Here is a 21,491-nt window from a genome sequence, read left to right on the forward strand (position 1 = left end):
AAACCAGTATTGTCCATGACCTGATGAAATCAGTGGCTGAAGCAGAAAAAACAAAGGTGAGTGGTGGGTGGCAGGCTGGAGGGGTGGTGGGATTAGTGCATTTACAGCCATGCTAACGACTGTTTTTTCTCTATGAAGATTGGGAAGCCACTGACAGGTGTTAAGCAAGGATGGGAGATTACATTTGCAATTTAAAATAGAACATTCCAGGTTCTGTAGTGCGAAAAGATTTTAGAAAAGGCTACAGTAAATGCATTAAGTCAAGGCTGAAGCTTCTTATGAATAATTTCAGCAAGAGGCTTATGATAGCCTAGAGTTGGACAATGATTTTGAAACAGAAAGGAAGTGAAATGATATGGGGTACATGTAGGTGGTATAAAGACGATAAGTTGGCAGGATATCCATTCTTTGAGTTACCACGTTCTTATAGAAATGTTCACAAACTTTAAAGTACATAAGAATCTTCCAGAGAGTTTCAAAAAATACAGATTCTGATCCAGCAGATTTGGGGTGGGGTCTGATATCTTGCAGTTCTAACAAGACTCCATTTGATAAAGATATTACTGCTCTTCGCAGCACCCTTTGAATAGCAATGATGTAGAGTACCAACTCTGTCACAAGAAATAATTAGGTACCCTGTTGTTGTTGTGTGCCCTTGAGTTGATTCAGACTCATAGTGACCCTATGTGACAGAGTAGAACTTCCCCAAAGGGTTGCCTAGGCCGTAATCTTTAACAGACTCAGGCAAATCTCCATAGAGCTTGTATTTTGGAGGGGGACGGTCAACACCCCTTAAACAAACTAATAAAAAAAAAAGTAGAAATTGCTATTTTGGTGAGTATTTGTGTGGGGTCTTAAAAGCCTGTGAGCAGCCCTCTAGGATACTCCACTGGTCTCATGCCTTCGGGAGCAAGGAAGAATGAAGAAAACTAAAGATACAAGGGAAAGATTAGTCCAAAGGATTAATGGACCACATCTACCACGGCCTCCACCAGACTGAGCCTGGTACAACTAGATGGTGCCTGGCTACCACCACTGAGACTGCTCTGACAGGGATCACAATAGAGTGTCCTGGACAGAGCTGGAGAAAAATGTAGAACAAAATTCTAACTGAAAAATAAAGACCAGACTTGCTGGCCTGACAGAGACTGGAGAAACCCCAAGAGTATGGCCCCCAGACACCCTTTCAGCTCAGTAATGAAGTCACTCCTGAGGTTCACCCTTCAGCCAAAGGTTAGACAGGCCCATAAAACAAAACGAGACTAAAGGGGCGCACCAGCCCTGGGGCAAGGACTAGAAGGCAGGAGGGGACAGGAAAACTTGTAATAGGGAACCCAAGGTTGAGAAGGGAGAGTGTTGACATGTTGTGGGGTTGTTAACCAATGCCATAAAACAACATGTGTACTAACTCTTTAATGAGAAACTAGTTTGTACTGTAAACCTTCATCTAAAGTACAATAAAAATTTAAAAATTTTAAAAAGTAGAAATTGATAAGAGAATGAATGAAAAGTAGATTGTAGGATTAGGGAAAATAAGAAAAATAAACTCATACTTACTGAAGAAATACTCCTAAGAAGAAGTATATTTCACCTGAGTCTAAGAATTAAAACATAAGGAGTTCCCCGTATGGGAAATAGATAGAAAGAAATTGGAATGAAGGCAGAGATTGCTCTTCCTTAATGATTTTGTGATTGATTGGCTGGGTCTAAAGGTAAAAGAGAAAATTGTGTGGAGAAATGCTCACAGATTTCTGACTGTGTGGTATACCACTTCCTTTCGACTGGTCACTTTGTGACTACAAATTCTTGGTGCCATGAATAGCGATCGAAAAAACAAAATTCAGGAAGAAAAGAAATTTTTATGGTGAAAATTTTCTTTCCACCCATATGACCCAGCAATTTGACTCCTAATGTATACCCAAAGGACTTGAAAGGAGAGACACAAACAGAAACTTTTACAACAATGTTTATTGCAGCACTATTCACAATAGCCAAAAAATGGAAACAACCTAAATGCCCATCAGTAGATGGATAAACAAAATATGGCACATACGTACTATGAAATACTACTCAGCCAGTGGGAGAAATGAACTCTTGATATATGCTACGGATGGAGCTTGAAGACATTATGCTGGTAGAAAGCTAATTGCAAAAGAACAGATATTGTATGATCTCACTTATATTTAAAAAAAAAGGCAAATGTATAGAGACCAAAGTTTATTAGTGGTTATCAGGGATGGGAGGGAGGTGGGAAATGAGGATTCACGGTAATGGAAAATTCACGTTGTATTTGCTGTCAATAAGTTGTACACCTTTAAAAAGTTGAATTCACAAAAGTTGTGTGATACAGATATGTACAACCAAACACCTCCTGGAATTTGGTTCCTTGGTTTGGAGGTTTAGGGTCATGGTTTCTTGGGATATCCCAGTTAATTGGCCTAAAAATGTGTTTAGCACTTCTCTTCTACCTCCTAGTTCATTGCTTAGAGCCTGGAGTCTGAAAAGCTTGAAACTGGCCATCCACGGCACAACAATTGGTCTCTGTTCACCTATACAACAGAGGAAGGAGAGTTAGGAATAGGAGGAGGGTATGGACTAATTAGCTCCATGAACAACTGCCTACTTTGCAATGAGACCAGAAGAACTGGATGGTGCCTGGCTACCATTACTGAACATTTTAATCAAAGATTCCATAGAAGAACCCTGATCAAGAGTGGGAAAATGCAGAACAGAATTTCAAATTTTCATCTACAGATTTTGGAGTCATACAGGATGGGTGAACCCCTGAAACTATTGCCCTAAAATAATCCTTAAACCTTAAAACAAAAATATCCCCTGAAGGCAGCTTAAAACCATAGTTTAGCTTAACTAGTAAAAACGGTCTGCCTTAAGCATTAAGGTGTCTGTCAGTTTGTTGTATTGTGGGCGCTTGCGTGTTGCTGTAATGCTGGAAGCTATGCCACTGGTATTAAAATACCAGCAGGGTCACCCATGGAGGACAGGTTTCAGCTGAGCTTCCAGACTAAGACAGACTAGGAAGAAGGACCTGGAGGTCTACTTCTGAAAAGAATTAGCCAGTGAAAACCTTATGAATAGCAGCGGAACATTGTGTGATATAGTGCTGGAAGATGAGCCCCCAGGTTGGAAGGCACTCAAAAGACGACTGGGAATGAGCTGCCTCCTCAAAGTAGAGTTGATCTTAATGATGTAGATGGAGTAAAGCTTTTGAGACCTTCATTTGCTGATGTGGTACAACTCAAAATGAGAAGAAACAGCTGCAAACATCCATTAATAATTGGAATCTGGAATGCACGAAGTGTGAGTCTAGGAAAATGGGAAATCATTAAAAAAAAAAAGAAAAAGAATGGAACACATAAACATTGATATCCTAGGCATTAGTGAGCTGAAATGGACTGGTACCGGCCATTCTGAATCAGACAACCATAGAGTCTAGTATGCTGGGAATGACAACTTGAAGAGGAATGGTGTTGCATCCATCGTCAAAAACAACAATTCAAGATCTATCCTGAAGTACAACACTGTCAGTGATAGGATAATATCTATACCCCTACAAGGAAGACCAGTTAATATGACTATTCTTCAAATTTACGAACCAATCACTAAGGCCAAAGATGCAGAAATAAAAGATTTTTTTCAGCTGCTGCAGTCTGAAATTGATTGAACATGCAATCAGGATGCATTGATAATCACTGGTGATTGGAATGCAAAAGTTGGAAACGAAGAAGGATCAGTAGTTGGAAACTATGGCCTTGGTGATAGAAACAATGCCGGAGATCGAATGATAGAATTTTGTAAGACCAACGACTTCTTCATTGCATGTACCTTCTTTCCATAAACTGCAGCTATACACGTGGACCTCACCAGGTGGAACACACAGGAATCAGATTGACTGCCTCTGTGGAAAGAGACGATGGAAAAGCTCAATATCATTGGTCAGAACAAGGCCAGCGGCCAACTGTGGAACAGACTATCAATTGCTCATATGCAAGTTCAAGTTGAATCTGAAGACAATCAGAACAAGTCCGTGAGAGCCGAAATATGACCTTGAGTATATCCGACCTGAATTTAGAGACCATCTCAAGAACAGATTTGACGCATTGAACACTAGTGACTGAAGACCAGATGAGTTGTGGAATGACATCAAGGACATCATACATGAAGAAGCAAGAGGTCATTGAAAAGACAGGAAAGAAAGAAAAGACCAAGATGGATGTCAGAGGAGACTGAAACTTGCTCACGAACGTCGAGCAGCTAAAGCAAAAGGAAGAAATGATGAATTAAAAGAACTGAACAGAAGATTTCAAAGGGTGGCTCGAGAAGACAAGGTAAAGTATTATAATGACATGTGCAAAGAGCTGTAGATGGAACACCAAAGGAAAGGACACGCTTGGCATTTCTCAGGCTGAAAGAAATGAAGAAAAAATTCAAGCCTCAACTTGCAATAGTGATGGATTCTATGGGGAAAATACTAAACAACGCAGGAAGCATTAAAAGAAGATGGAAGGAATACAGAGTTATTATACCAAAAAGAATTAGTTGATGCTCACCCATTTCAAGAGGTAGCATATGATCAGGAACTGAGGGTATTGAAGGAAGAAGTCCCAGCTGCTCTGGAAAAAAAAAGGCATTGGCAAAAAACAAGGCTCCAGGAATTGATGGAATATCAATTGAGATGTTTCAACAAACGGATGCAGCACTAGAGGTGCTTACTTGTCTATGCCAAGAAATATGGAAGACAGCTTCCTGGCCAACTGACTGGAACAGACCCATATTTATACCTATTTCCAAGAAAGGTGATCTGACCACATGTGGAAATTATCGAAAAATATCATTAATATCACATGCAACCAAAATTTTGCTGAAGATCATTCAAAAGTGGCTGCAGCAGTATATTGACAGGGAACTGCCAGAAATTCAGGCCAGATTCAGAAGAGGACATGGAACCAGGGATATCATTGCTGATGTCAGATGTATCCTGGCTGAAAGCAGAGAACACCAGAAGGATGTTTACCTGTGTTTTATTGACTATGCAAAGGCGTTCAACTGTGTGGATCATAACAAATTATGGATAACATTGCAAAGAATGGGAATTCAGAACACTTAATTGTGCTCCTGAGGATACTTTACATAGATCAAGAGGCAGTTGTTTGGGCAGACAAGGGGATACTGATTGGTTTAAAGCCAGGAAAGGTGCGCCAGGGTTGTATCCTTTCACCATACCTATTCAATCTGTATGCTGAGCAAATGATCCGTGAAACTGGACTATATGAAGAAGAAAAGGGCATCGGGATCGAAGGAAGACTCATTAACGACCTGCGTTATACAGATGACACAACCTTGCTTGCTGAAAGTAAAGAGGACTTGAAGCATTTACTGATGAAGACGAAAGATTACACAGCCTTCAGTACGGATTACACCTTAGCATAAAACAAAAATCCTCACAACTGGGCCAATAAGCAACGTCATGATAAATGGAGAAAATATTGAAGTTGTCAGGGATTTAATTTCTGGCAGTTCCCTGGCAATACACTGCTGCAGCCGCTTTTGAATGATCTTCAGCAGAAATTTGGTTGCATGTGATATTAATGATATTTTTCGGTAATTTCCACATATGGTTGGATCACCTTTCTTGGGAATAGGCATAAATATGGATCTCTTCCAGTCGGTTGGCCAGGTAGGTGTCTTCCATGATTCTTGGCATAGAGGAGTGAGTACTTCCAGTGCAGCATTCTGTTTGTTGAAACGTATCAATTGATATTCCGTCAATTCCTGGAGCCTTGTTTTTTGCCAATGCCTTCAGTGCAGCTTGGACTTGTTCCTTCAGTTCCTGATCATATGGTACCTCTTGAAATGGCTGAACGTTGACTAATTCTTTTTGGTGTAATGACTGTGTGTACTCCTTTCATCTTCTTTTGATGCTTCCTGTGTTGTTCAATATATTCCCTATAGAATCCTTCACTATTGGTGCAACCCGAGGCTTGAATTTTTTCTTCATTTCTTTCAGCTTGAGAAACACTGAGCGTGTTCTTCCCTTTTGGTTTTCTATTTCCAGCTCTTTGCACATGTCTTTATAATACTTTACCTTGTCTTCTCAAGTCACCCTTTGAAATCTTCTGTTCAGTTCTTTTAATTCATCATTTCTTCCTTTTGCTTTAGCTGCTTGATGTTCTAGAGCAAGCTTCAGAGTCTGCTCTGACATCCATCTTGGTCTTTTCTTCCTTTCCTGTCTTTTCAATGACCTCTTGCTTTCTTCATGTATAATGTCCTTGATGTCATTCCACAACTTGTCAGGTCTTCAGTTATTAGTGTTCAACCCGTCAAATCTATTCTTGAGATGGTCTCTAAATTCAGGTGGAATATACTCAAGGTCGTATTTTGGCTCTTGTGGACTTGCCCTGATTTTCTTCAGATTCAACTTGAACTTGCATATGAGCAATTGATGGTCTGCTCCACAGTCGGCTGCTGGCCTTGTTCTAATGATATTGAGCTTTTTCATCATCTCCTTCCACAGATGTAGTCGATTTGATTCCTGTGTATTCCATCTGGCAAGGTCCATGTGTATCGTCACTGTTTATGTTAGTATTTGCAAGGAAGAGGTCGTTGGTCTTGCAAAATTCTATCATTTGATCTCCGGCATCATTTCTATCACTAAGGCCATATTCTCCAACTGCTGATCCTTCTTTGTTTCCAACTTTTGCTTTCCAATCACCAGTAATTATCAATGCATCCTGATTGCATGTTCGATCAATTTCAGACTGCAGCAGCTGATAAAAATCTTAAATTTCTTCATTTTTGGTCTTAGTGGTTGGTGCGTAAATTTGAATAATAGCCGTATTAACCAGTCTTCCTTGTGGATGCATGGATATTATCCTACCACTGACACCACTGTACTTCAGGATATATCTTGAAATGTTCTTTTTGGCAATGAATGCAACACCATTCCTCTTCAAGCTGTCATTCCCAGCATAGTAGACTGTATGATTGTCTGATTCAAAATGGCCAGTACCAGTCCATTTGAGCTCACCAGTGCCTAGGATATCGATGTTTATGCATTCCATTTCATTTTTGACGAATTCCGATTTTCCTAGATTTGTACTTCGTACATTCCAGGTTCTGATTATTAATGGATATTTGCAGCTCTTTCTTCTCATTTTGAGTCATGCCGCATCAGCAAACGAAGGTCCCCAAGTGCCTTACTCCATCCACGTTATTAAGGTCGACTCTAATTTGAGGAGGCATCTCTTCCTCTGTTATTTTTTGAGTGCCTTCCAATCTAGGGGGCTCATCTTCCGGCAATATATCAGACAAAGTTCCACTGCTATTGATAAGATTTTCATTGGCTAATTCTTTTCAGAAGTAAACTGCTAGATCCACAATCAACACCCATGGAAGCAGCAGTCAAAAAATCAAAAGATGCATTCCACTGGGCAAATTGGTGCAAAGGACCTCTTTAAAGTGTTGAAAAGCAAAAATGTCACCTTGAAGACTAAGGTGCGCCTGACCCAAGCCATGATATTTTCAATCATATCATATGCACGTGAAGACAGGACAATGAATAAGGAAGACCGAAGAAGAATCGATGGCTTTGAATTGTGGTGTTGGCAAAGAGTATTGAATATACCACAGACTGCCAAAAGAACAAGCCGGTCTGTCTTGGAAGAAGTACAATCAGAGTGCACATTAAAAGCAAGGATGGCAAGACTGCATCTTACATAGTTTGGACATGTTTTCAGGAGGGATCAGTACCTGGAGAAGGACATCATGCTTGGTAAAGTACAGGGTCAGCAGAAAAGAGGGAGACCCTCAATGAGATGGATTGACACAGTGGCTGCAACAATGGGCTCAAGCATAACAACGATGAAAAGGATAGTGCAGGACGGGACAGTGTTTTGTTCTGTGGTATACAGGATCACTATGAGTCAGAACTGATTCGACGGCACCTAACAACAACAGCAATGTACAGATTGAATAAATATGGTGAAAGGATACAACCCTGATGCACATCTGTCCTAATTTTAAACCATGCAGTATCCCTTTGTTGTGTTTGAATGACTGGTTCCACATGACTGCAACTAAGTGTTCTGGAATTCCCTTTCTTCAAAATGTTATCCATAATTTATGATCCACACAGTTGAATGCCTTTGCATAGTTAAAAAAACAGGTAAACGTCTTTCTGGTATTTTCTGCTTTCAGCCAAGATGCATCTGTCATCAGCAATGATATCCCTCATTCTACATCCTCTTCTGTATCTAGCTTGAATTTCTAGCAGTTCCCTGTCAGTGTACTGCTGCAACTGCTGTTGAATTATTTTCATTATAATCCTGTGATATTAATGACACTGTGCAATAATTTCCACCTTTGTTGGATCACCTTTCTTTGGAATAGGCACATATATGGATCTCTTCCACTAAGTTGGCCAGGTAGCTGTCTTCCAAATTTCTTAGAACAGATGAGTGAGCGCTTCTAGCATTGCATTTGTTTGCTGAAACATCTCAGTTGGTATTCTGTCAATTCCTGAAGCCTTTTTTCTCAACGATGCCTTCAGTGCAGCTTGGTCTTCTTCCTTCAGTACCATTGGTTCTTGATCATATGCTGCCTCCTGAAATGGTTGAGTGTCGACCAATTCTTTTTGGTACACTGACTCTGTGTATTCCTTCCATCTTCTTTTGATGCTTCCTGTGTCATTCAATTTTTTGCCCATAGAATCTTTCAATACTGCAACTTGAGGCTTGAATTTTTCTTCAGTTCTTCCAGCTTGAGAAATGCCATGTATGTTCTTCTCTGTTGGTTTTCTAACTCCCAGAAGAGAAGAACACACATGGCATTTTAGATCTTTGCACATTTCATTAAAATACTTTATCTTCTTTAGCTGCCCTTTGAGCTCTTCCATTCAGCTCATTTACTTCTTTTCTTCCTTTTGCTTTAACTACTCTACATTCAAGAGCAAGTTTCAAAGTCTTTTCTGACATCTTTTTTTTTCTGTCTTTTTAATAACCTTTTGCTTTCTTCATGTATGATGTCCTTCATGTCATCTCACAACTCATCAAATCTATTCTTGAGATGGTCTCTAAATTCATGTCAGATATACTCAAGGTTGTTTCTTGGCTCTCATGGACTTGTTCTAATTTTCTTCAGCTTCGTCTGGGTGTTGTGTATGAGCAATTGATCATCTGTTCCACAGTCGCCTTGATCTTACTGATGATATTGAGCTTTTCCATTGTCTCTTTCCACAGGTGTAGTCAATTTGATTCCTGCGTATTCCATTTGGTGAGGTCCATTTGTATAGTTGGCAGTCAATATTTCCAATGAATAAGTCATTGGTCTTGCAAAAGTCTATCATGAAATCTCCCTGGTCATTTCTATCACCAAGGCCATATTTTTCAACTACTCTTCCTTCTTCTTTGCTTCCAACTTTCTCATTCCAATCACCAGTAATTATCAATGCATCTTGATTGAATGTTTGACAAATTTCAGACTGCAGAAATCGGTAAAAATCTTCAGTTTCTCCGTCTTTGGCATTAGTGGTTGGTGTGTAAATTTGAATACTAGTCGTATTAACTGGTCTTCCTTGTAGTCGTATGGATATTATCCTATCACTGACAGCACTGTATTTCAAGATAGATCTTAAAATGTTCTTTTCGATGACGAATGCAATGGCATTCTTCTTTTTGATTCCTGGCATCGTAGACCATATATGATTATTCAATTCAAAATGGCAAATACCAGTCCAGTTCGGTTCACTAATGCCTAGGATATTGATCTTCAAGCATTCAATTTCATTTTTGACAACTTTCAATTTTCCTTGATTCGCGTTTCTTAATTCCACATTCTGATTATTAGTGGATGTTTGCAGCTGTTTCTTCTTATTTTGAGTCTTGCCAAATCAGCAAATAAAGGTCCGGAAAGCTTTACTCCATCCATGTCATTAAGGTCGACTCTATTTTGAGGAGGCAGCTCTTCCCCAGTCATATACTGAGTGTCTTCCAACCTGAGGGGTTCATCTTCTGGCACTGTATCAGGCAATGTTTCACTGCTATCCATAAGGCTTTTACTGGCCAATTTTTTCAGAAGTGGATCGCCAAGACTGTAGGCTAGGCAGAGTAATTTTTGGTCCTAAACCTAAATCAGCCTGACAGAAATTGAGTTAATATCTCTGAGCTTCAATTTCTACCAAGCAAAAAATGCTTCAGAACTATACTAGACTGAGCGTTCCTTAAGGACACAACCTTACCCGTTTCTGTCCATGCCATAGAGTCTATTCCGACCTATAGCAACTCTGTAAGAAAGAGCAGAACTGCCCCCAAGGACCTGTATTTTTATACCTTTTTGTACCCCACCACCACCACCACGCACCTAGCACATGGTAGAGTCAATTTAGACTCATAGCGACCCTATAGGACAGAGCAGAACTGCCCCCACAGGGTTTCCAAGGCTGTAATCTTTATGAAGGTGACTGCCACATCTTTCTCATGTACAGCTGCTGGTGGGTTGGAACCCCCGCCTTTCCGTTAGCAGCCAACCGCTTAACCACCGAGCAACCAAGGATCCTTGGTAGAGGAGGCGCTTAATTTAAATGCCAGTTTGATGGATAAATGACATTGTGGGAGTCCTGCACAAACCCGTTGCTGGCTGAGTAGATTCCGACTCACAGTGACCCTGTAGGACAGAGTAGAACTGCCCCACAGGGTTTCCAAGGAGCGCTGGTGGATTCTAACTCCCCACCTTTTGGTTAGCAGCCAAGTTCTTAGACACTGTGCCAGCAGTTATTAAACGGATCAATGAATAGATTTTTCTTTCACCACATTCCTTTTCTTCTCTCTCCGTGTTCTTGTTCTCCCTCCTTTCCTCCCACTCTTCCCAGGACTCCCACTTCGATCCTCCGGTATCTTCCCGCCTCCTCTTTTCGGCCCCGCCCCTCCACTGCGTCGCGAAGGCGGAGGGGACGAGGCGGGCTTTACGGCAGCTGCGCTGCGGCGGGGCGGGGCGTCGGGCGCTTGGCGGCAGCGGTGGGAGGCAAGGAGGCAGACGGGCAGACGGACTGGCAGGCGGGTGGCGGCGGCGGCGCTTGGTAGTGAGGGCGGGAGGGAGTGAGTCACTGAGTGTGTGTGAAGGAGGGAATCAGCCAGCGAGCGGGCGGGCGAGCAGCTCGCGCCGTTCCCCCGCAGCTCCAGTCAGGCCCCGCCGCCACAGCCTCTCCGCCCCGCGCCGAGGCCGGGCAGAGCCGAGCTGGGTCGGGCCCGGGCCATGCTGCTCACGGTGTACTGTGTGCGGAGGGACCTCTCCGAGGTGACCTTTTCCCTCCAGGTCGACGCCGACTTCGAGCTGCACAACTTCCGCGCGCTGTGCGAGCTTGAGTCCGGTATCCCCGCAGCCGAGAGCCAGGTACGCTGGGCAGCGAGCGGGCCTCCGGAGCTTTCCCCGCCTCGGAGCCGCAAGTCCTCTCTTGGCTACTGATGGAGAATGGGGCCGGGGTGTAGGTGGCGCAGAGATGGCCATTCCCAACCCGCCCCCTCATCCGGAACGGAGCCGGGATCGGTCGCTGCTCCCACACACCTAGAGCATGGGGTGGGGTGTGAGGGGAGGACGCGGAGAACCCGGCCGTACCCGTACAGCGTGAGGGGCTCATGGACTGTTGGGCGGCCCTCCTCACCTTCTGGCTTGTTGCCCCTTCTCCCCGAGTTTGGGGTGTCGTGGACCTAAGAAGTAGCACTGGGTTTGCGAGGGCTCGAACATCCTAATTCCCCAACCAGAAATACCAGCTTGGATTAGCTTGGGAGATATGTGTTCATCTGCTTTGCTGTTTTGGAGAGGATTCCTGCCGAAACGTATGGAATTTACCTTTAAATGTACAGATTTGCGCTTTAGGTAGGGGAAAAAGTTTGAGACTTGGACTACCTGCTTTTGAGGTCTTTAGAATTGGTTTCTTGTCCCTACCACATGTGTTTCTGGTTCGAGTCTTTAAAAAAAATTACTGGTTCAAGTCAAGCTGTTTGTTTCTCTCGTTTCTTCCCTGGTGGTAAGCCAAAATCGCTCTTACTTTGAGATCAATTCAGAGTTTTGATCAGTTAAAAGCTCAGTGCTTTATAAGGTTATTTGCTTGAAATGATCGAGTATTTTCTCCATAGTTTGATTTGGTTTTCATCTCCCTACCCTGCTGGAAAGAAGTTCAGCTCCTCTTAACATTTTAAATAACTTATTCTCAAAATGCAGGATTAGTGACAATAAGTTTGTGGCCTTCACATTAAAACACTAAAATCTGATTTGATAAGTGGGCCTTGGAAGACATAGTCTAAACATTGAAGAAAATTAGCAAAGCCCTCCTAGACCCCAGAATGTACACCTTGGTTCCCTCTTGCAGTTATGAAATAGTTCCAAAAACCATTGCCCCACTACAGCTTGTTCTGCCCTGTAAAATGGTAAACAAATGTGTCAATATTTTGTTTAGAAGTATGATTGCTTTACACTCTGTGAACTTTAGAACCTTGGCATAAAGCTGAACACCAAGAAAGAATTTCTTTCAGGGCACAAAGTGTCGTTCAAATACAGTCTGGCAAAAACTACAAAGAAATTGGTAAAAAGGATTTTTTTGAGACTTCTATAAAAAGTTACTCCACAAAAACTCAGGAACCAGTTCCTGTCGATGAATCCCTCATGTGGAGAACTTGGACAGGACAGTTGAAGTAGGGAGGGAAAAATCAACTCTTAATGGTTGAAGGTGGCTTTTTCAATTGTTTTCTTCCCACTAGGTGTTATATTACCCTGATTGTAATTACCAACTGGTAGGGGAAATAAAGGAGCCTGGTGGAGCATTGGTTAAGAGCTTGACTGCTAGCCAAAAGGTTGACAGTTCGAATCCACCAGCCGCTCCTTAGAAACCCTACCAGGCAGTTCTACTCTGTCCTTTAGGGTCTCTGTAAGTCAGACTCTACTTGACCGCAGCGGGTTTGGGGGAAGTAAATTTAAATGTCAATTGATTTTGTTGTCATTGGGGCTTGGGAAAGGAGGAAGACTGAGATTGTTTCTGTTCCATTTTCTGAGATGGTTGTAAAATAATTTTTTTGTTTACGTAAATTTAAAAGTGTCAGATTGAAAGTTTGTATGGCTGAGGCAGGCACTGTCCTCTACCAGGTCTGAGGTTACGAAGACCTTACAATTGAACAATTAGGCCAACTCCAAGTTCTGCCTTATTCATTATGTCAATGTTTTGGCATTTACTTCCTTCACAAGCCATATTAGCTTATAGAAACCTGGGCTCCCAGTAGTGTTAAACCTGTATTACATAGCCGTAAACAGCTCCTGTTTTTCAAGTTTGTTCTGTTGGCTCCATTGTAACGTGACAACAGTATCTATTTTAAGGTGTCTGGTGGTCGGTTGGCTTTCTCCCTTGCTTGCCCATCAGACGGGAACAGGATCCACCCTAGACACTTGAGTCATTTCCTTTCGTCAAATCGTAATAATAAACATCATTATAGTTTTTTACCCACACATACATCTTTGCCTACTTGAGTTCCTTCCTTGGCTGTTCTTACCTCCCGGGGTTCTCCCACATTATTCATCTTCCCTTCCTCCCTCCCATGGTGCTCCTGGTCAGACTTCTCATATTTACCTTCTCTGTTCTCATTCCTTTGCCTTCAATTTCTGACTCCATTTCTTCAAGGAAATGTATTTTTTTTTATGTTCTTGGCTATTCTTTCCTGCCATTATATGTCCAGACCAGTGGTCTGCAAAGTTTTTCAGTCATTTGTCTCTATCAGTAAAATGTTTTTGAACCTGCATCCTTGTTAGGAACTAATGTGTTACGCAGTATATATGTATGTACATAAATCATGTATGTAATATATTGTATACATGAGTCACATTATATACATGAATTAATACATTTTGTACATTTTTATAAACAAGCACAAAATAGAACTTAATGAAGGATGAAATAAAATACATGGAAATAAAAATTCAACTCTTTTCTGTTTTCTTCCCACACCCTTAAAGAATTATCTTGTGTGCCTGCCCCACATCGGGGATCACTGGTTTAGAATTCAGCCTTTCACATTAGCATCAAGTGTGCATAAGCATACATTTGGAGAAGGTGATAATTTTTAACAGCTTAGTCTGATTGTAGCAGTTATAATGCAATGTGGAGCATGATAACAAATTTAGAATAGAAACCATCTCTCCTTCTACATGTGATTAAAGCTGGGCACGTTCCATCTCTTAACACAAGTGTGGGCTTGGAAGCCAGTCCTGGCTCTTTTGGACGCTTTGATGCGGACTTGGCTGGGGGAACTTCAGTTATTAGAACTTAGCTTCACTTTCAATTAGTGACTTCATATTTTTGAAACACATAATAATTTATCTCTATAGGTGTCATGTGGTGAAACGTGTGTGGGATGTGTAAGGAACTCAAGGAAAAGCATATCTAAGTACCAAATAATAGGAGGTCATTTCAGTAGTATGACCTGGAAATGCAGCTCTGCACACAGCATGATTTGTAGTTTGTGAAACATTATTCTAAACCAGTGGAAACTGAAATTTTCGTTAGTAGCTCCTTCGGGCATGTTTATTTTCACAGGTAATTTTAGTGTGTTTTTTTCCCCCAATATTGTGAGTTACCTTTGAGTCGACTCTGACTCATGGTAACTTTATGTACAGAACAAAATGTTGCCTCGTCCTGCACCGTCTTGGTCTGTTTTGGCTGTTGTGTCAGTCCATCACATGGAGGGTTTCCCTCTTTTTCAGTGACCATCTACTTTACCAACATTGATGTCCTTTTCTAGCAATTGGTTTTACCTGATAAATACTGCTTATTATAGAAAACTTGAAACACATAGGAAAGTATAAAGAACATAATAATTTATTGCCTTATAATCCAGAGATAACAGCAATTTCCTTTTTACTTTATTTTTTTGCCTTTATATAATTAATGTGTCTCTTAAACATAATGGGGCTTGAACTGTATAAATAATTTCATATCGTACTTTCTCTGTCAGCACTAAATTGTCAGCATTTTCCCATTATATTTCAAATTCTTCACATTTATAATTTTTAATGGTTACATAAAATTCCATCATATAGATGTACTGTATTTAATGATTTTCCTATTGCTGGGCATTTAATTGGGGACAGTTGGAAGCAGTTATGAGTAACATTGCAGTGCATATCCCTATACTTAAGGTTTTTTCCCCATTTCTTGTTCTTTTCTCAGCATAGATTCTTAGCTATGAATTACCAGGTTGAAGTTTGTAAAAATGGTGTGGTATAACCTCCTCGTTCTGACTTCATAAGGAAAAGGAGAGAATCAAGATGACCATCAGCCAAGGCTGATTCCTGTGAAGTCACACATACCTCCACCTGCCAACCTTTTTACCAATTCTGACACCAGCCGTCCTTTCCACAGCACTGTGTACTTCCCTGCTGAGTTTGATAATTTGTTGCAGTGGCCACACAAAACTCACAGACAATACTCATGATTATGGGGTTTATTAGGGAAGTGTAACAGGTTACAATTCCAGATCAGGAACTACTCAGAATATGGTTCTTTGATCAGGACGGCTTCTTCTCAGCCGTGCCCAAAGGCAGGCCTCTCTCTGGCCCTCGGCCTTTCAGCCTCGCCTCTACCCTGCTTGGGCAAGTGTTACAAAGCCCTTTAGCTCCGCCAGTAAGTGCCCAGAGGCACCCCACCCTGCCAGTAAGCCTCAGCACGAAGGCGCTCAGCTCTCTTGATCTGTGGGTTGGCACACACACTGTAGCCACCTCACTCCATGGGCTGGGAAGCCCACTGCACCATCTACCGCCGTTTGTCTGCTACTGCTTCCCACTGTCTCCTGCCGTCTTCGGTGTTACAGCCCTCTGTCTCCTGGGTCTAGAAGGTTCTCAGTGCAGGGACCCCAGGTCCAGAGGACATACTGCACTCCTGGCTCTTTCCTGATGGTAGTGAGGTCCCCTTGTTTCTCCAGGATTGGCTCTCTTTTAAGCCTAGTGGGATGGCAGAATTGATCATCCCCTAGTTAGGATTCCATATACCTTATTCGCATGGTCTCACCTCCACAGGGGTTCCATGTACCTAATCTGCATTATCAGTAAGCTGTCTAATCCCCTTGGTGGGCCACAAGCACCTTATTTGCATAATCCCACCCAATCATAATCCCATCCCACAAGACCATGGCAAGAAAGACCATATAAAAGCAATTCATTGCACTGCAAAGGTATAAGCTTTTTGAAAGACTTTTTAGTAAATAAGGGGACCTCGTGGTGAAGTGGTTAAGCATTTGACTGCTAACCAATAGGTCAGTGATTTGAACCCACCAACAGCCCTGCAGGAGAAAGATGTGGCAATCTGCTTCCTTAAAGATTTACAGCCTTGGAGACCCTATGGGGCAATTCTCCTCTGTCCTGTATGGTCGCTATGAGTCCAGATCGACTCGATGGCAGTGGGTGGCTTTAGTAAATATGGCAAAATTCCTTTCCAGAAGGATTGTAAAAGTCAACCTGACTGTTGCATGGAATAGTATATGTAGAGCGCTTGGCATATAGTGTGCACTCAGTGGTAGATAGACAGCCATCTGGGTGTGATTCCAAAGGTTTTGTATGCAGTTTATGTCCTTAGTGCTAGAAATGCATTGTTACGAGTTCTGTCAATTGAAGACTCTTATCCAGAGACCAGAACACATTTGACGTTGTGTTTAAAGGTTTTGGGGGTTTACTAATAAGTCCATTTTAAAATGTTGATTAAGATTAGAATTCATTCTCTAGGGTGCCTCCTTTGCAGTAAGCACTAGCAGTTGTGCCAGTTCTGCAGACTAAGACTTCTAGCTGTATAAATTCCCCTTTTGCAAGTTCTTATAGTGGCAAAACTTTTGAGCTTTGGAGCCTTTGAGTTGAGTAACATGAACGGTGCAAAGCATCACCTCTGTCTGGGTTGTCATCTACAAAACTTTTTTTTTAATTTTATTGTGTTGTAGTCGAGAATATATACAGCAAAAAAAAACCAAAAAAATCCAAGCCCACTGCCATCGAGTCGATTCCGACTCATAGCGACCCTACAGGACAGAGTAGAACTGCCCCATAGAGTTTCCAAGGAGCGCCTGGTGGATTCGAACTGCTGACCTTTTGGTTAGCAGCCGTAGCACTTAACCACTATGCCACCAGGGTTTCCATACACAGCAAAACATACACCAGTTCAACAGTTTGTACATGTACAATTTAGTGACGTTGATTACATCCTTTGAGTTCAACCATTCTCATCCTCTTTTTCTGAGTTGTTCCTCCCTCTTAAACATAAACTCACTACTCCTTAAGGTTCCCATCTAATCATTCAAATTGCTTTTGTCAATTTGATCCCATATAGATAGTTCTTAAAAGAGCAAAATGCCCAAGGCAGACCTTTTTTAGTATTTAAGCTAAACTATTGTTTATTGTTTGGTTTTAAGAAGAGTTCAAGGGATATTTTTGGTTCAATGTTGGAAAATTATCTCAGGGCAATAATTTTAGGGGTTCATCCGCCCTCCATGGCTCCCAAAAGTCCAGAATCCGTGAGAATTAGAAAATCTGTTCTACATTCCCCCGCGCTTTTGATCAGGACTCTTCTATGAAAAACTTGTTTTGAATGGTAGAAATTGGAAGCCATTGGTTAACAGATACTCATGTTAAGTTGGAAAATCATCACACAGATTTATTTTGGGACTTAAACTGTCATGTAGTTGTCTTTCCTAGACTCTAAGCCTATTCTAACAAAAAGAAATCACTTCTTTATGGAAATTATAATTTCAGCCAAGCTTTTGTTTATCTCACTGGCGTCCTTGAACTAAAATAGAGTATACCTGCTGCTTTATCAGTATGAAGAATGTTTGCTTCTCTTCCACGTTCTCCAGTATTTCTAGGACGTTGAGGCAGATAACAGTATTCCATGTTTTAAATACATGCTTGACTTAGTGATTAACTGAATCTTACATTTTTATTGTTAGATCACACTGTCTTGCTTTCAAATTAGATTGTCTGATGAAGAAATACTGTAACTGAACAGTGGTGGAGTGATCTATGGCATCTGTAAAATGGGAGTCCACAGAGCAAGTTGTAGGTTGTGTTCCCCTCTGTGTTCAGGGTGAAGAATGCATTAAGCAAAGGACATCACTTAGTGGCAATGGATGGTTTAGTAGCTGTCACTGAAAGTCACTCAGCTGATTCAGCAGGCCACTTTCGGATTATGTTTGGGGAAGTTGTATTTGTAAAGAATATAGGCTTTAAAGTGAGGCAGATGTGATTTTGATCCCAGCTGTCTTCTTAATAGCTGTACAGTTTTGGGTCACTTAATGCTGTATCTCAGTTCCCTATCCATAAAAGGAGGCAAATAATTGTGAGACTTCAGTAAGAGGATATGAGGATTAAAACCCTATTAGGACTCTATTCTACTTTGATTTTTTTTTTTAGAATTTTTATTGTGCTTTAAGTGAAAGTTTACAAATCAATTCGGACTCTAATACAAAAATTTATAAACACCTTGCTATATATTCCTAATTGCTCTCCCCCTAATGAGACAGCACACTCCTTCCCTCCACTGTCTCTTTTCGTGTCCATTTGGCTCTACATTGAATTTTTTGTTGATACCATGTGTTTTCATTAATGGAAGCATGCTGAGTCATTGTGTTTAAATTTTTGGTTGCTAGTATGGATTTTGAGAAATATTATGTGAAAATACATGATTGATGGGCGGCAAGCTTTATAGCAGGATGCCTTCTGTTTGGGTACATTGGGCACCTCTGGTTTTGCCCGGTAACCATAGTTATTTTGCTTCAACAAACGTTTCTTTCGCTTTCACCGTTACACAAGTCCCCACTAAAGGGCAACAAATACTTTCAGCAGGAAAAGTAGAGTCCCAAAAAACCTGAGAGGTGGAAAAAATGGGTGGGCACCTGTTATCCCAAGGGTCATGAAAGGATTTAAGTGGGAGAGTGTGAGAACCTAGTTTGATGCTAGCTCTTAGTAGGAGCTCACTTAATGTTGTTGTGTGCCGTCGAGTTGACTTAGACTCATAGGAACCCTATAAAACAGAGTAGAACTGCCCCATAGGGTTTCCAAGGAGCGGCTGGTGGATTTGAACTGCCGACATTTTGGTTAGCAGCTGAGCTCTTAACCTCTTGGCCACCATGGCTCCTCACTTAATGGTAGCTGCTATTTTAATTTGACTTTTCATGTAGTGTTTTCTACATGGAGAGAATTCAGAGGTCTTGTGGAAAGGAGCATTCCAATCCCCCAAATTTGATTCCTCATCATAAATAAATAGACATTCTCTTATAGGTACAATTAGAACCTGCATTTGCCCTAGGAGGCTGATCATGTATCTCTAAATATACTGATAGTTGAATTTCTGAACCTGGAACGTTAAAGAGGCTTTGGAGCGCTGGTGACTTCATTATGGTGGCTTCATAATGTTGATGCCACCTGGTAAGAGCCTGCCTGCATGGTGTTTCTCTTGGCATGCCTCCTTTTTCTTACTGCACATCTTGACCTGTGACACTTGTCACTCAGATTTATGTTGTGTTTTTTGTTTGTTTTGTTTTTTACCCCCAAGCAGCCCCTGAAGTTATCATATGACTCTCAGGTCGCATTGCAAAAAATCTGTGTTGATTATGGTGTAGTTTTACTGTGAGATGTGTGGTTAAATAAAGGAGTGTGAATGGGGTGATAGAGTGACAGTTGCAGTCTGTTTTAATGTTTTAACTCTGCAGGTTGAGGGTGAAAACTAATATTTTCTAGTTATGCAAAGAACTTGTAAAATTGGACCTACAAGCTCTCCAAATCAGTTTTTTTGTCTTCTCCATGCGGATTCGATTTTGGAAGGGAACTAAATTCAAATTCCTGTTGGTTCTCTTCCTCGTGTCAGCACAAATTCTGAATCACGTCTTTTCCAGTTTAAATGCTGGGTCTTCAGGTTCTGTGCCAGGCAGCCTTGCTATGAGAGCTGTGAGAATCCATTAGGAGACATTGTAGTAGGGTCGTGTAGCAGAAAGAACTGGAGGGGACAGCTGTAGTGATCATCGAGCCGCACCTGCTTGTTTGACAAATGGGAAATGCGAGGCCTGGGCCAGCTGAGCGACAGGTCTCATGTCAGTGAATTATCAGTTATCAGCAGACCCAGGACAGAACTCAGGTTCCTCAGTTAGCATGTGACCCAGTGTTCTGTACACCGAAAAGCAAATTGTAAAGAAGAAGACCTTTCAAAGTGCGAGGTTTGTTCTGAATGCCCCTCTGGAGTACATGAGGATGCAGAGTAGGTTTTATGCTCTTTGATAGTAAAATTATAGTATGTATGTTTTATATGTTTCTTCTCTTTCCACAGTACATTATTTCATCTGCTTTTATACTCCTGATTTTTCATCAATGTTTGACTATACGTTATAAAAGAGTTTTTATTAGTAGTGTATCCTTGATCGTTTTAGCCTCTGTGTTTAATCATTCTTTTCTGAATTTTTTCCACTTTCTTCCTCCGCTTGTAAACATAAAGATGATAAAACTTTGGAGATGGTAGAAAAGAAGGAAGAATGCAGGAAGGTGGTATTTGGGATCCTTTTAGACCCGCCAGTGTGCAACATCATTTAAAAGTGTACACATTATTTACTACTACCATAGTTAGCATACCCAGAGCATATCACTTCCATTTCTCTCCCTGCTCAAAATTAAACCACACCTTCTGTTAGCCCAGGACAGGAACCATTCCCAAGGCCAACTCTTCAGACAGGGATTGGACTGGACAATGGGATAGAAAAAAATGCTGGTGAAGAATGAGCTTCTTGGACCAAGCAGACACTTGAGACTATGTTGGCATCTCCTAGCTGGAGGGGAGATGAGAGGGCAGAGGGGGTTAGAAGCTGGCGGAATGGACACAAAAAGAGAGAGTGGAGGGAAGGAGCGGAGTGTCTTGTTAGGGAAGAGCAATTAGGAGTATACGGCAAGGTGTATATAAATTTTTGTATGAGAGACTGACGATTTGTAAACTTTCATTTAAAGCACAATAAAAATCTAAAAAAAATTAAACCTAGAATTGTATTTGCTGCTTACATAAATTCATTGATCCTTTAATTCAGCAAATATTTGGGCATTAGTTATATAGCAGGCCCTGTTCTAGATATTTAGAATGTGATGAACAAAACAAAGTCCTTGTCCTCAGGTAGGTAGCTTACATCCTAGTGGGTAAGAAAGACAAACAAATAAGCAAATAAACATATCATATGTTAGGTGAGAAGAGCGAGTGAAACACCCCAGGCAGGAGGTTGGTATTTGTTATTTGAGGAACAGCAACCATGGTATGAGATGAGGCCACAGAGGAGGCTAGATGCCAAATTGTTTGGTTTTGGTAGGTGATGAGAAGGACTTTGGGTGTGATGGGAAACCATTGGAAGGTTTTAAGCTGAGAGTGATATTATCTGACTAAGAGAAAGACTATGGTTTTTCTGTTTTTATGCCATGTTCTTTCTCTG

The 21,491-nt window shown here is 41.3% G+C and overlaps 1 protein-coding gene across 4 annotated transcripts in view; it reads left to right on the forward strand.

The window, feature by feature from the left end:
• The first annotated feature begins 11,026 nt into the window (after positions 1-11,026).
• DDI2 (DNA damage inducible 1 homolog 2) overlaps positions 11,027-21,491 on the forward strand; it is a 40,992-nt gene continuing 30,527 nt past the window's right edge. For 3 of the 4 annotated variants that reach the window (XM_049878000.1, XM_049878004.1, XM_049878005.1), the window contains exon 1: positions 11,027-11,403. In XM_049878000.1, the coding sequence (XP_049733957.1) occupies positions 11,266-11,403 (138 nt within the window). In that variant the 5' untranslated portion in view covers positions 11,027-11,265. The remainder of the gene's footprint in view (positions 11,404-21,491) is intronic. The other variant, XM_049878002.1, reaches the window with a different exon arrangement.

This window comes from Elephas maximus, chromosome 3, assembly GCF_024166365.1.
Source record: "Elephas maximus indicus isolate mEleMax1 chromosome 3, mEleMax1 primary haplotype, whole genome shotgun sequence".
In the NCBI taxonomy this organism is placed as follows: Eukaryota; Metazoa; Chordata; class Mammalia; order Proboscidea; family Elephantidae; genus Elephas; species Elephas maximus.